General features: G+C 41.3%; 2 protein-coding genes across 2 annotated transcripts in view; both read right to left on the bottom strand.

Annotated features, from left to right (window-relative positions):
- LOC119724059 overlaps positions 1-10,057 on the bottom strand; it is a 28,427-nt gene extending 18,370 nt beyond the window's left edge. The window contains exons 1-11 of the mRNA XM_038194979.1: positions 10,054-10,057; positions 8,605-8,862; positions 7,708-7,864; positions 6,448-6,661; positions 5,649-5,829; positions 4,508-4,801; positions 3,450-3,780; positions 3,206-3,326; positions 2,484-2,648; positions 1,553-1,705; positions 335-710 (exon numbers count right to left, since the gene is read on the bottom strand). Coding sequence (XP_038050907.1) covers positions 335-710; positions 1,553-1,705; positions 2,484-2,648; positions 3,206-3,326; positions 3,450-3,780; positions 4,508-4,801; positions 5,649-5,829; positions 6,448-6,661; positions 7,708-7,864; positions 8,605-8,862; positions 10,054-10,057 — 2,254 coding nt within the window. The remainder of the gene's footprint in view (positions 1-334; positions 711-1,552; positions 1,706-2,483; positions 2,649-3,205; positions 3,327-3,449; positions 3,781-4,507; positions 4,802-5,648; positions 5,830-6,447; positions 6,662-7,707; positions 7,865-8,604; positions 8,863-10,053) is intronic.
- A 2,270-nt stretch (positions 10,058-12,327) lies between these two features.
- Positions 12,328-13,599, bottom strand: LOC119724058 (WSC domain-containing protein 2-like). Its single transcript, XM_038194978.1, has 2 exons — positions 13,503-13,599; positions 12,328-12,611 (listed from the first exon to the last, which is right to left on the bottom strand). The coding sequence occupies exons 1-2, from the start codon at positions 13,597-13,599 to the stop codon at positions 12,328-12,330; spliced, it is 381 nt and encodes a 126-aa protein (XP_038050906.1).
- Between the last annotated feature and the right edge of the window lie 1,804 nt (positions 13,600-15,403).

Here is a 15,403-nt window from a genome sequence, read left to right as displayed (position 1 = left end):
CGGTTCTGTTTTCAAATATTGTTATTCATCTTTTGTCTGTTGCCATTCATTTTTGTCCGTTGCAATTAACCTACTATTTGGTCTGTGGTGGTTCATTTTTTCAAATGCGACAGATGCTTCTTTTCAAGCATTGTGAATCACTTTTTAGACTGATTGAAAACAGAAACACGACAGAAATCCGTCCTTCAAGAGGTACTTAACCTGTCTGAATTACACCCCAAGCCATCCAGAGTTTAAATCAAGCCTTCCAAAAGAGTAACTTAACAAACGTCCTAAATGTCGCAACTTTCAAAAATGCAAATGCCATACTAAATAACTCTAATGATTATTTCACCTGGTGGAAACTGTTTCAGTATCACGTCTGGTAGTTGGACCAATACTTCAACTTTCTCTAAAGCGACGTCTGTGTTATTGGTGCCGTAATAAACCTCGAGGTTATCATCCAAAAGAGAGTTGGTCTCTCCTCTGTCAGACAGAGCTACAAACTGCAGCCCTTCCACAACCAAGTTGGGATCCAGGTTCATCGCAATGACCGCGACGCTGCTCGTCACCTCACTGACGTTCTCGCCCGCGGCGAGAACGTTTGCGATCTGCTTCTCCAGAGCCCGGATGATGCGTGAGGAAGAATTGGCCGCACCCCCCGTGCCGTTTAGTTCCCGAGTGTCCACTTGTTGAAGGTGTTCCACAATCTTGACGACATTCGCTGTTACCTGCACAGGTTATGTTCGAGCGAAAAAGAAATGGCTAAAAGCAGTTTTGGCTAAAGTTTTATAGGAGACCAATTATTATTAGGAAAAACTTTGCTTCAAGGGGTAGAGGGCAACACCCCCTTAAAACATTTGGGTTTATTTTTTAGAAATTTGATGTAAAGCATTTGAATATATCAAGTTGACACACAAAAATGCTCCATACTCCATGTATTTTGAGCTTGAAATATTATGGGAGAAAGTTCGCACTTCGCACGGGGAAATTGTTGTTTTGTGCATTTCTTTTCAAAGGCGGTTTCTTCAAGTGGTAAAAAAACAAACATGATGCTGTCAAGTTGGCAGTGTTGTCCTTGTCCAATACATAGCAATTCCCTTAACTGTATTCGTGATGCATTTTGCTGAAGAGCTTAACACGCATTGAGCGAAATTGTATTTTAGCTATCTAAGACTCATCTTAAGTCCAAAAGACATGCCTCGTAAGATAACACAAGTTTTGTTAAATCAGCTCCAGGTTCTAACAAAGCGATGCATTCAATCGTGATAACCATGGGCGTCGCCAGGATTTTTCGGGAGGGGGAAGCACATTTCCCCCAAAAAATCCTTTGACTTTCTCTAGCATAATTCTCAATTTATCATGTTTTCGAAGGTGGGCGGGTGACATTTAAACATCCCACCCCCACTGACACCCCTGCAGACACCTGTATCGTTAAATGTGTATTAAATTACAATAAAAAAACAATTGCACGCCCTTTTTCTTTCAAATATGCAAAAGCGGAATTGTTAATTTGGTTAAAATTTTGATACACGTCTCCACGATGTTCGAAATTGATGCAGAGTTTACTAACATCTGGGGATGTGTCTTGGGCGTCGGCAATGCTATCCAACAGGTCGGCTGCGGTAGCTACATCATCAGCACTGATGGAGGAAGTGTTGTTGGTTTGTTTGGCCAGAGAATCGGCAGTTTGGTCCACATTGTCTGGAGTCACTATCCGTTCAGTCTAAAATTAAAGAATGGAATTTCAGTTTTAAGTACTTATTTATTGGGAATTGTTATCGTTAATAAGCTGTGTGTAGAAGTAATAGCGATGTTTATCAATCTAACAGTCCAGTGGCAAATCTTGGCTTCGTAAAGGGGGTGGCTGGGGTGTTGAAATGAAAAACAAACATCCATTTTTTGAAGGGGGGTATGGGAAAATGAAGTGTTGCAGTCGACGGAAGAAAGACTAAAGGCCCAAAGCATGTATATCAAGATTTCAAATACTGTTTTATGACATTTTGTCGGGAATTTTGAGATTTGTCCCATTATGTAAAGAATTAACATTGGTCATTCAGAAAAGGGATCACCCCAGCAACCCCTCCCCCCCCCCATTGGATTCGTCCTTGAACAGCAAATGTGTACATATATGACAAAAAGTAGTGGAAACTATATGGGAGTGATCACGCCAGAGAATTTTTTTTCAGAGAAGAACCAGACATGTATGAAAGAGGTAATACTTCATAATCTTTTCAGAACCATTCCCTTTTTATAGCATCAAGAACAAAGGAAGGGCGAACTGAACGGGGAGGGAGAGCTGGGCATGACACACCTCTCGAATAGAACATCAGTTGGCAAATGAATCATCGAATCAAAATACAGAACAAGGGCTCGTCTCACGGGCATTTAGAGACGTCTCACACCCCATTTTCTGTCAGTAAAACCGTGTGTCCGATCACATCCATAAAATATTTGTGAGAATGGTTGATTAAAATATTGATCGAATATTTCTAAGCACCAACTTTGATCGTCTGGGAAGTTGCAAGTCCTGCGTGGTTAGTGACCGTCAGTGTGATGAAGTACTCAAAGTCGCCAGCACCAACGACGAAAAAAGGTTTGTGATGTTTGGCATAGCAGTCACCCGTCGGGACACAAATACAGCTTGCAGGATAACAATCCTCAGGATCCTGAAAAAAATAATAGAAATATGTCAAGGTGTGCTACACATGGATCAATGTCTAAAATTCATATGTCTGTATGGATGAAAACTTGGAAAATCGAATAGCAGCGACAGTAGGAATAGACTCGGGTATTCTCGGACACAATATATCCTGCTGCCACCATTTCAGTCATGTTCCCTGTATCCAATAACAGTACTGAATGATAATGTTTTTGTGCAAAAAGGAACCAGACTATTTTTCCTTCCAGCCTCGCTTTAGTTACGTTGATTTGAAAGGGGAAAAATCAAGATGGCCGCAACATGATAATGGTCTATATAACCGCAACTATCAACCGACTTGTTATAGTAAAGGACAGACTTTTAATGAACAAAAACTGAAAGTAATGAACAAAGGGCAAAACACAAGTTTAATAGACAACATGACAGAACAGAGTATGAGTCAAAAGGTCGCAGATACCCGAGGCCGCAATCACTACCGCTGGCGCAGGGTTAATGTAATTTGCCATTCAATTTACAAGTCACGATGCTTTTAAAGACAAAGCCACTCATATATCTTGTTCTTACAATATGTTCAGCTGGAACTCTTTGCATGGCACGTTGGATGTCAGTGCCGTTTTCGATATGAAAGAGTCGCCATTCGACACTCCTTATACCACTGTGTTCATCAAAAGTCGCACACTCCACACTGCAACAAAAAAGAGAGGGCCCATTGTTTAGCAAGAAACTAGATATAGCAGAAGTTCAGAAAAGAGTAATAATAACACACAACTTTAGATTGATTTTTAGCTGAGGAAGTTGAAAATCTTACCTTATGCCGGACAAACCGGGTATGAGCTTGAAATCTTGAATAGTTGGAGGGGATGAATCGGCGTGAACTAACGCACTGTCCCTCACAAAGTGACCGGCTAGGTCTCTAGCCTCCACCCAGAACCGAATGGAATCACCGTCCACTAAGGTCAAGTTGTAGGTCGCCTGTGTGTTTGTGGCTTCATTACTCCAGTTGTCCGAGTTGTCGTCACTCACGTTGACGGTGGTCCTTCCACCGCTCTGGTCGATGTCATAAAAGACACGGAACTCTGCCACTCCGAGCGCATTGGGAACCGCGGCACGACCACGTTGGCCAAAGTACTGGTCATAATCTAGGAGCGGAAAAGGCATCAATAAGATTCTTCACAATGCTTTTGGCCTTCTTACATTCCACTTCTTCTTACACTCTACTCATTTCAGTAAGGTTACCTACTGAAAAGTTTTTATTTAAAAGTGGTTTTTCTGAACTACATATCTGTTTGGAAAGAGGCTTTTTTTTAGAGAAGTATATAACTCACACATCGGCGTACATTGTTGGAATTTCAAACAGTGACATGTTCTCCGGACGATTAACATAGTATATAAATAGTATACAAATATTGAGTGGCTGAAAGTGGAATGGGAGGAAGATTATCGCAAGGTTAAATCCATAATTTCGGTGGTGCGAACGTTGGTGATCCTAGACAAATAGGAGCACTGGCACAAATGAGGTATCAGGGTAGCCAACTGAGAAAGAATAAAACAACCATTCCTCAACAAAAAGGGCGGGCTACGTTTTAACCTTATAATCTTAGAACATCTTAAAGCATTCCTAGCCATCTGTCACGTCACAAGCCCACCGGGTCATCAGTTGCCTGACGAAGTAGGATGGTTTCGGACGCAACGTCGCAAGTTGCAAAACGTAATTTTCAGCACAAGATTCATTTGATATTTTCAACAAAGCACAGTGCAATGATTGAAATAACAAGAATTTTATTTTTGCGTCTTTACATAATCTAGAAAATCTACTATACTGCTGAAAAACTCTGTTTTTATATCCCATCGAGCCTAATTAATTACCATCGTCAATAGTTGCGCTGGCGTAAGATCCAATGGGCTTCAACAATCCTTGATTCAGGTGATGAATATTGATGAATCTGTTTGTCCAATCAAGAACTACTGATGTCATCCCTCCGTTGGAGTCTAGGTCAATCAACCACTCGTAGTGAGTTTCTTCAGTCGCTGAAAGTAATCGCACAGTTGCGTTGTTCTGCATAGTCACATCATTTGGATCGTCATCGAAGAACACAAAGCGTCTGCTGAGTCTGAAGTTTCCAGCATTGTCGACAGCAGCGAGGACGATGGAGTAAACACCTGTTGAGGAGTGTGGATATGAAATGAGAGCAATTTTGGTTGGAAATGTGGGTAATAAAGGGTACAAACAAAGTCCGAAGGTTCGAAAGTCCGAAGGTTCGATAGTCCGAAGAGTTTCGATAGTCCGGAGAGTTCATTAGTCCAAAAATAGAGTGAGGTTAAATAGCCCGAGGATCGATAGTCCGAGTCAAAAAAAGGTTCCGGATTGACAAAAATGTTCAATAGTCGGTTCGGACTAGCTATTGAACATTTTGTCGTTGGGACTATTGAACATTTTTTTTCAACTTGGACTACGAATCTTATCGTCTATTCGGACCATCATACAAACGTTCGGATTATTTAACCTTATTCTGTTTTTTGACAAAAATTAATGAACCCTTCGGACTATCGAATCTTCGGACTATCGAATCTTCGGACTATTGAAACTTCGCACGTTTACCAACCTTCAGACTATCGAATCTTCGGACTATTGAAACTTCGGACGTTACCAACCTTCAGACTATTGAATCTTTGGACTATTGAACCTTCGGACTAACGAACCTTTGGACTAACGAACCTGCAGAGATTCGAACATTCGGACTAGCCAACCTTCGGACTACGAATCTTCGGACTATCGAGCGGTAACCTCTGCACCGTTACATATCGATTTAAAGGTACATCCACAATCACGTTCGGAAAGAATTAAACATTCAACATAATGATATCAAAAGTGGATGGAATGATCCAACAGAATGGCAGATGGGCTTATGCAACTCATCTCCAGCAAATATCAACTATAGGCCAACCGTTTCATCAAACTACCTCATCAATCCTATCACAGAACAGCTACTCGACTAACAAAACCTACCGACTTGAGGTAAAGTGACATTTTGACCAGAGCTCGCTACTCCTTCATAAATGACGGGACTGTCCAGGAGCTCTGTCATCTCCTTGCCGTGGTTTCCAGATAGTTGTCTGACTTGAAGGTCGAACTCTTTGATACCAGCTAGATCGTCAACCCAACCTTGCCAAGCGATTGTTATTGATGCCTTCAAAGATATCCAAAATTTAAAATGATTTTTACAATCGTTTCCATTTTCTCCAAGTAATTGAATGTGCAGCAACAACTGTGGTCAGCAGTATCTGACAATGAGCAATTTCATTTTCATAAATAATATATATTTTTGTGCACATTTTTCTTCATCATTTATGTTGTTTCATTACATTTAAATCATCAAAATATCAACATTAATTACAAAATATGTTCATTGTTAATCATCTTATAACTTTTGTATCCCAACTTGGATCGTTATTTTTTTTAAAATAAGATATCTAGAGAACAACAAATACTTTTCAAAAATTCTTTTTTTTTTTACTTTTTGTAAAAATCGGAAAAATGTAACGTCTTTTTTTTTTTTAAATGCTTGACATATGTCATACAGTCCTACAAATGATATTTTATTTTGACACTAAAGGTTAACATAACAACACTATTTTCTAAAAAAAATCTTAAATAAACACACATATATATCAGTGTGTTGTTTATATTGCACAGAAAAGAGTGACGCTTTAAAAAAAATATTGTTTACTGTGCTGGTAGCCTGGTCTTATACCAACATGCAAACAATGATCAGATCAACATTTTATAGACCCAAAAGTCAACCTACCTGTGTGGTAACATCACTCCCTACATTCAGCATGGTGGTTCGACATCCACTGCCGACATCCACACAGTGGTAGGGGTCAACAAAGTCAAAGGTGAAAGTTGCATAGCTAGACACTGTCTGTCCATCATAGTAGCGTGTGATGATGGTATCGGAGAAGTCTCTGTCGTAGAGTTTCAGATACCCACCATTTGTTGAAGATACATTATATCTCAGTCTGTAACAGACAAAGAAGTTTGGAGTTATTGTAATGCACGCCTTTGCAGGGTCCTTGCGATATGAAACCCATTAACATCATCAGCAACTTCTCGATGCTCACTCGCTGGGCCCAATTTCATAGAGCTGCTTAAGCACAAATTTGCTTAAGCACGAAAAAACATTGCTTAGTAAAATTAGGTTACCGGCCAAAACTCCATGTGATGTACATTGCATGCGACTGGTATTTAGCTGTTGTTTACTTAGCATAACAATCGCATGGAGTTTTGGCCGGTAACATGATTTTATTAAGCACGACGTTTTTGTGCTTAAGCAAATTTTGTGCTTAAGCAGCTCTATGAAATTGGCCCCAGCTGAACTCAGTCTTTCATCTGCCCTCTTTAGCTAGCTAGACAACTTACAACAGTTTATACAATGTATTACATTCCACCCGCCCTGGCGTCTTGCCAAACCTTCCCACTGAACTGAACGAAAGAAACACTTAAGCCGTCTATTTATAGAGCCTATTTCCGGAGCTCCCATATTAGCCAAACAATAGAACCAGGTCGAGCGCGCGCCTCTAATAAAATTGAATGTCGGCAGCAGCCGAGCAGCGCCTAATATCGTACATCAGCAATAGGAATTTGCTAAACAAAAAAGTGCAGTTTGAGTCAAGCTTTATCTCTACGACTCATGGCTTACGTTTACACTGAATCATCATCAACCCGAGTAGACGAATCTAAATTCGTGTACCTTTAAAATCTTCACAAAACAATAAATGAGCTTTTCAGAAAGTGACAAAAACATGTCTGAACCTATGACGCAGTATAAGTCTATGTACCATAAAGTTTGGATCCGCTTTTTCCCTGTCCCTGTTAGGCCTACATCTGACATTTGTGATTCTGTAATTCTGGCTACACTCCTTAATGTATATTCGTCCTCTAAAAGTGATTATGTGAAAAAGATGACCTACCCAACAGTTAGTAATTAGTTTGTAATCATTTGAATGGCATTTGAATGGCAAACTACAAAAGTTTGAGGCAGATATGTTGGTGGGTAAAGACTTACACATCTCCCGTTGCTGGGGTCCACCTACTGTAGTCCAAGTTGAAGGTGCGTTCACAGACAACTACTGCAGCCGGGCTGTCTTGACTAAAATTCACTCCATTTGTTGTTGTTGAGCAGGCTTGTGCAGAGGCTATCGAATATATCATTGATCTCCCTCCTTAATGAATAGGGGAAAAGTACATTATTACAATCTTGTTATGATTACAGGATAAAGAGGAACATTGATCCAGGAGACCGGGACAAGTCTGATAAGAGAGACTGTAAAAACAGGTAAAAAGCACGCAAATAGCTCTATATTGAAGTTGACTTTAAAACAGTTTCAGAATATTAGCATGCTGTTTTGATATTAAGTTGTTTTCCCCCAATAGTGACTAAAAGTCACGTAGGCCTATGCGCATGAAATAAAAATAAAACCAAATACGGCCAACATGCACATACATATACATACATAGAGAATTCCACCAGGAAACGTCATTCCTAATTCGGCCACATAGACTCAAGTCGGAAGTCCATAAATTGTTTGGAAATTATTAGTAACAACGGTTGAAACATTCGCGAAGGAAACAATGCTCGGATTTGTGTTTGCAATGCGCTTTTGTCACAACTGTGCGCAGTGTTTCAATGTCTCCGCCTCGTTTCTCTTTGCATTGTTAATAGTTTTTTTGCGTCGCAGAGTTCGGCATTCGACATGCATGATCAAATAATTTCAATTGTTGCCTTTCAACAAACGCTTGAAAATCAGTAGCCTCACTGATCTCGACGATCCCCAGGTTCGAGTAGACATATCCCCAATCTAACGTCCAAGTGAAATTAAGTCAAGTTGCAAAGCTTGTAAAATATAATAAACGAACCATCTGCGTAAAATTATACTGTACATTTTGTTAAGGATGAACTCACGATTCAAAACAACGTCAACTCTTGCCCCAACCACGCCCAGGCTAACGTTGTGGATGTATGGATGTCCAAAAGCAGAAAAGTCTGGAAGTCCAGTAGGTTGGTAGGAGCTCTTCCAATAGATCATGATGCTTGCAAAATCTCGTACATTGGTGAAGACGGTAGCTGTACTGCCCATGACCGTGGGGGATTCCAGAGTTGTCGTTCCCTTGATCAGGGTGGCACGGTGCTCTGATAGGACTGGTACCTGACTGCTGCCCACTGATCAAGTCGTGAACAAAAGTATTTAAAGTCTTAGCCCTAAAATCACTTAAGTAAAATTACCTTAAGTAAAATGAACCGACAATTATAATGAAAGTAATTATGATCTGATTGATTCCTAGTTCTCTTCTGAAGTCAGGGACTCCGATTGCAAAATATCCCGCAAATCGAAAAGGGGCCGTATCGTAAGTCCGACGCCTCATAAGTCCGACGCCTCATAAATTTCGGGACTATGTATTTAAATGAGGCGTCAGATTTATGAGGCATGGGACTTATCGACAATTTTAGTGTTCGGCCTCATAGCTCCGACGCCTCTTAAGCCCGACGTCAGATAAACCAGGCGTCGGATTCATGAGGCGTCGACTTATGAGGCGTCTGACATTATGAGGCGTCGGACTTTGAATGAAACTACATGCTCACAGACATCACGCAGGCAGCCGAAATGTTTGAAAATTAATTTCTCCCGTTTGGAAGACTGTATCTTCATGCAACTTTCAGGGTTTATTTTCCTTATAATGATCCAAGTATGTGCTAAAACTTGTTGCGATACGTTCATTACTTTCCGTTGAAAGTGGAAAAATAGGCCTGGCTACGTGCATTTTTTTTTTAAAGTTGTAACACTGGTGTTTGCAGTATCGGTCAATCTTTTCAAGCCTCGCCAATATTAACAAGGTTCCAATCCATTATGGTGTGCAGTAAAAATTTGCAGAAAAGCCTACTTCACGAGGTATTAATTTAAAAATATCGCCCTTTTTCCGGTTTCAATTGGTCGATACCGAGACCCACGCCAAGTAACGTCGAGCGATGCTAATGAATATGCAATTATGCGATCTTCCATTGTGTTGCCGTGCCGAAAATCGGTCAACCACAGCGCCTACGGGCGCTATAGAATCTTTGTTAAAAAAAAAAACCATGCATGTGGTTCGGTCGGCAAACAATCCTCGTCGAAATTTTCCGCGCGTGACTCGGCTCCGTAGCCAGCTGGCTGAGTTTTCTGCAATTCTGTCGAAGTCTATATCAATGGAGGAATTTGGAACACGAATAGGCCTATGTCATTTATAGGTTTCGAGGATATCTTAAGGCTTATTGAGCAATCCTTAATTTTGTTGTACACACTGAAACATAGATGCAAACAAATCAAGAGTACAAAGGATAGGTACACCACTTGTCCTCTGACATGCTCTGATTTACACATAGTTAACTTACATGTTCTGCAGTCTCGTCCAGAGAATCCTCTGCTGCATCTGCACTGTCCGTCTGTGCAGTAGCCTGGATAGCAGGCATTGCTGTCCGCCCTCCATGAACACTGCTCTATAAATAAACAGATGCAGAAAACTTGCCCATTGATGAAACATCTTTTCACGTTTGCGTGCTGGCCACCAACCGCATTTGCAACACTGCATCCGCTACCAGTGGTGTGTGTGTGCACTGTCGTGTGCCTGCTCGCAAGGCTTGCAACTGCAGCGTATCCCGGTAGGACTTGTCGGAGATCGACGGCAACTAATAAGGTCAGGGCGGTACTGTCTGACTAGCTCACTGTACGGCGTCCGCCACTGTGCCCGAAGATCATCCATGACTTTTTGTCGGTGGTTCTGCAAACTGCGCGACTCTCCGCTCCGCCAACCGGAATCACCCCTCGTCAATAGGTTCGGCGTCCCCGGCACGACTCGCCGAGGCTCATGACAGTCCATGTGCCCGTTCATAACTCTGCGCGAACTGTCCAGAAGTGACCGTTACAGACGTTCGATTTTCATGGGAATGTTGCCGGTGGCTTCAGCGATAATTCGTGTAGACTCCGTGTAGCTCGCCATATTTTAATCCGTTGAAAAATTCTGTCAGAATCCCACCGCTGCCACCATTTGTAGCGTGAGCGAATATTGGGCTCTTGTCCTCAAACTTTCGCCACACATATGATTTTCAACTGCGGTCAACTTGCCACACCGCTACCTGATCAACTGCTTATCCCCAGCATAAAAAAACCAGCTAGACAAAAGTTATTACATTGTAACTACTTAGCCTGCCATGGAGTCCATTTAGGAACTAATTTCCAGAGCGCGCACTACTTGAACAAAGCAAATGGTCCGTGAACAAAGGAACAAGGTCAGCCTTCTATACACGCCGTCGTAGCCCTCCGTCGGCGGCTAGTGACAATAGTTTATCTTTAAAACTGTCCATATATAGGCCTTTTTGGCAAACTTAATTACTATTAAATTTGCATTGTCTCAATGCGACCATTTCATCGTAAGTCAATTGCGGGCATTTGTTATTCAAATACTTACTTCTGCACCCTCTTCCATTATTGACTCTTGAGTAGGCTGCTCCTTTGGAACCATCACACTGGTCACACTGCTGGTCAGTGGCAGTGGTGCAGTGCAACTGACCAGCGACACAGTTTGATATTGATGTACAAGCTAAAAGAAAAAGACACATGAAGAGAGATGTAGAAAAAAAGATTATCCAGTGTGTGTTAACATGCAAATGCAATTATGACTTCTGTGTGTTATCCGAATGTGCAAAAGTAAATACACTATAGTTGCACTACTGGAACTTAAAATAGCCCAATGAGGGAACTCCAAATTATAGCATTTACCTCGGCATTGGTAGAAGGCAGGGTTCCATGTAGACGGATTGCCGGTAACACATGTGGCCGTTGGAGGGTTGGCAGGAAAAAAGTAACCTCTGTCACAAGTATAACGCAAACGAGAACCCACATACTCGTGGGACGCCAGATGAATAGTGTTAGGGCGAGAGTATTCTCTGGTGTACGATCCATGACGTGGTTGCCCAGGCCTGGTGCATACGCCACCATTTACTGGAATGAAAGAAAATCATGGTGAGGAATGAGAAACAGTTTTGACCAAATTTGTACTTTCTAGGTATGTCTGTTGAAGAAGAAAAAAGTATTCGACTGAAACGAGCTAGACCATGCATGGACATACAAGCGTGTATTTGCCTGCGATCGGGGACCCCCCTTTTGTCCCTCTTTTGTTTGTACTTTAACTTTTTAGGAAGACCTCCCATAATTATGTCTTGTAGACTTGAACACGATCGCCAAATTGGGGACCTTCGGGAATTGGGGACCCTATTGTCCTCTGCTGTTCAACGTCCCCTATTGATAGAGAAACAAACTAAATCTCTTTGCGAGGAAGTGTTGTCTCTGAAGAGAGCCGGCTTTGTGAGTCAGGTCTCGACGTTTCGAACAGTAGGGCTATACTCTGTTTAGGATACAACAGATATTTTTTTCATGGTGTACCCCCACTCTTACTATACTTACCACTCCACCATGCGAAGTTTAAAACAACACTTATGATTCAAGTGTATTGTTGGGAAAAACAATGATATGAAATGCTGATAACTACTCTCGCCTTTGGCTCGGGTGATTATCAGCATCCAGACTCCAACCGGTTTTAAACAGAGTGTTTAAAACCTCCGAAGCACACATTTATTCACTTAAGTAATCATGCTTCATGTCTCACCTCTGTAGACTTCAATTCGGTTTCGTCCACCGCATGTCTCACTGCTGTTTCCTTCACACGCCATGGTGCAGCCAGATCTACTACCATGCCTGCCATAGTCAACATTACGTCCACAGAAACATTCATTACCAAACTCTAGTCCCATGTACTGATATGAAACACAACTGTGGATGCACCACTCCCAAGACTGCTCAATCACATCCTTCCAGCTAGGTCCTCCAAGTGCGCGATCGTCTTTTGAGTCCTCATAGCACCCTAAATAACCAGGTTGTCCTAAAAACACAGGAATAAAAAAGATGAGCATTCATTCTGATTCCTGAATATAACTATAAAAAACGACCTTTTTTGCTCGGGAATTTCTCTCAGGAGATTCTTTTAAGGGCACATTGTTGGGGAGCCTGCTTATTGTTCCCAATTTCTAGACTCGACTCTTTTCAACTTTGGAACTTAAGGACCTACTGTTCGTGCACTTCAACGATCAAATTTGATAACACGTGTTTACAGTCTCATAGGCCTTCGAAATATACATGTTATATGTGACTTTACATTACAGGGGTGATGACGTCATCATGACGTTACTTCAATTGTCATCTCAGTCTATAGATAGCTACCTACCATGTTTTTACATAGCCAAATTGGACAAATAATTATATTAATATTGGCCTCAAAATGCAGATTCACATTTGGTGACTTCATTATGACGTCATCATGACGTCACTTCAATTTTCATCTATAACACATCCCGGTTTGCACATCAAGTTACAACCAAATCTGACTGTAGTTATGTAGATACAAGTAGATATGTAGATGTGTTTAGCGAGTATGTTCTAAACACTTCATTTGTCATTTGTATCATGTATCATTTGTCCTAATGCCTAAAATTGAAAACTTGGTCCCATGGTCAATTTGACCTCTCTTGGAAAATTAATCATAACTCTGTCAAAATTATCAGATTGATAATGTCTCATTTTTAAGTGGAAAGGCGTATCTTTCAAACCATATCTATTTTGGTTACTCATTCTACGTCTGGCATTCCGTTGTATTTTGTTTGCATTTTTTTGACACACACTGTTTAACTGGACATAACAAACGGCAGAAGACCTGAACATGTTGTGGACTCACCAATAACACTAATCAGTGGTCAAATCGTTACTTTGCTCTCACCTAATACTCTTGGTAGTTGAGCTACCAGCAGAAGTACCACCAGGATCACAAGTATCGCGCCGGTCCCTCCTTCGTCTCGTCGGCGTGTTTGGACCATCGTTGCAACAATGACACTAGCTGTGTATTTCTTGAAAATATGGATATTAAAAAAACTTAATTTATCTCTTGATATAATGGCAAAATTTAAACCATAAAGGAAACGAAAATCGAAAAAAGAAATTACAGAAGAAAAGAAACAAACCAACGCCAATCGCAATCCCACTCAATTAGAAACGTGTCCGTTTCCGTCTCTCGTGATTCCAAACTTGTCTGGTACTGCTAAATTCTTTAATAATTTGTTTCTCCACACTGAGAAATTGCAGGGGTGGGGAAAACTATATGATCTCTTCCACCACCGACTGGGTATAATATGTTTAAATATACTCAGAGTATGCTCCCTCAAATGGGTAACCCATTCTCTTTTACTTATTCTGTTCATTCATTCGAAGCACAGTGTAGTACTCGTACTCGGGACTCGTACTCAAGTACTACTTGAGTACTTATTTTTTTATATAAGAGTACTCGTACTCGTTCTGGTACTCGAATGTCAAAGTACTCGTACTCGGGCAGCACAGTACTCGTACTTGACGTAAATTTACTGAAGCATCAAAGTACTAGTACTCGAATAGCAGTACTAAAAAAAAATCGAATAGCTTGACATACCACGGCCTTACTATATCGATATATACTTTCAGTTTGAAATGGTTCATTGGCTTCACCGGAGAAATCAAAGTTTCCTGATTTTCTTCTGTGCACGTCCGGATAAATACATTGAACAGCTAGCTGTGATTGTGTTTGTATATCGGACTGACTGGACGTGAGCCAATTACGCACAATGAACCATTTGCCGTAAGGCTTAGCCCAGGTTGGACGAAGTCTTCATTGCAATACGACTAACGTCCAGGACAAGACTTTTCTACATGAAACCATCCCAACATTTTTACCAGAGTTTTGTTATGTTTTACCTCGTTATAGAAGCTTATTTCACGCCTACATACTCCATGTATCCTTATCTATTGGCCACTGGGTTCAGGAATTCCATATGCGATGCTGACTGACGTTAATCAGGAAAATAAACTCAAAAGCAACGTTAAACTTGTACGTGTTTGTAGTCTCTTTTCATCAGTTTATTCCCAGAGTCGTACGTCATGCATAATGTACAATGTACATGTACATGTACAAAATGTACGTGCGTACGATCCGAAAGCGCGCACGCACGCTAGCGCCCTCATTTGTTTAGTTTTGGTTGGAACCGTGACGTCACTCCAGCCAACCGATGTCACGAAAACGCTCAACCAATGACCAAAGCCGAAACGTGTTTCTGGTAACTGGCGCGAAAACACGCTCGGTCATTGGATTAGCGACCGCGCCTTCAAGTAAGTGCGCGTGCGTATGAGGGTGGTTACTAAGCAAATCGCGCGTGCGCACTGCATATTCATGCGGCATAGTCTGTCCCTCGGACCAGATGTGATATGAGCGTCGAGAATAATTGTCCGGTCTAGGGAACCAGACTACACGCTGCACAGACGTTCATGGTATGATGTACGACTAGAATAGACTCGGCGGTGAGAAACTGATGAAAAGAGACTAAACACGTACAAGTTTAACGATGCTTTCGAGTTTATTTTCCTGATTGACGTCAGTCAGCATCGCATATGGAATTCCTGAACCCAGCGTACTTACAGATAAGGACACATAGAATACTACGACGTAAATTTAGCTTCTCCAACAAGGTAAAAATATGGAAATTATTGGTAAGAAATTCGTTCGGTTCGTTTTCGTTCGGTTGTGATCACATGTGTACTCAGGACTCCCTCCGTAACGTAGGGAGGAAAGGGAGTCCACCAGGGCTACCGTAAGGC

The sequence above is a fragment of the Patiria miniata genome, unplaced genomic scaffold (assembly GCF_015706575.1).
Source record: "Patiria miniata isolate m_02_andy unplaced genomic scaffold, ASM1570657v1 HiC_scaffold_17, whole genome shotgun sequence".
In the NCBI taxonomy this organism is placed as follows: Eukaryota; Metazoa; Echinodermata; class Asteroidea; order Valvatida; family Asterinidae; genus Patiria; species Patiria miniata.
Note: the sequence above shows the minus strand (reverse complement) of the source record. Positions and strands in the feature narration are given on the sequence as shown.

Bases quoted from the DNA above. Each gene is read 5' to 3' on its own strand.
- LOC119724058 (XM_038194978.1), bottom strand. From the start codon at position 13,599: ATGGTCCAAACACGCCGACGAGACGAAGGAGGGACCGGCGCGATACTT. The intron at 12,612-13,502 runs GTGAGAGCAAAG...CTGTGTTTTTAG, and splicing joins TCAACTACCAAGAGTATTAG to GACAACCTGGTTATTTAGGG.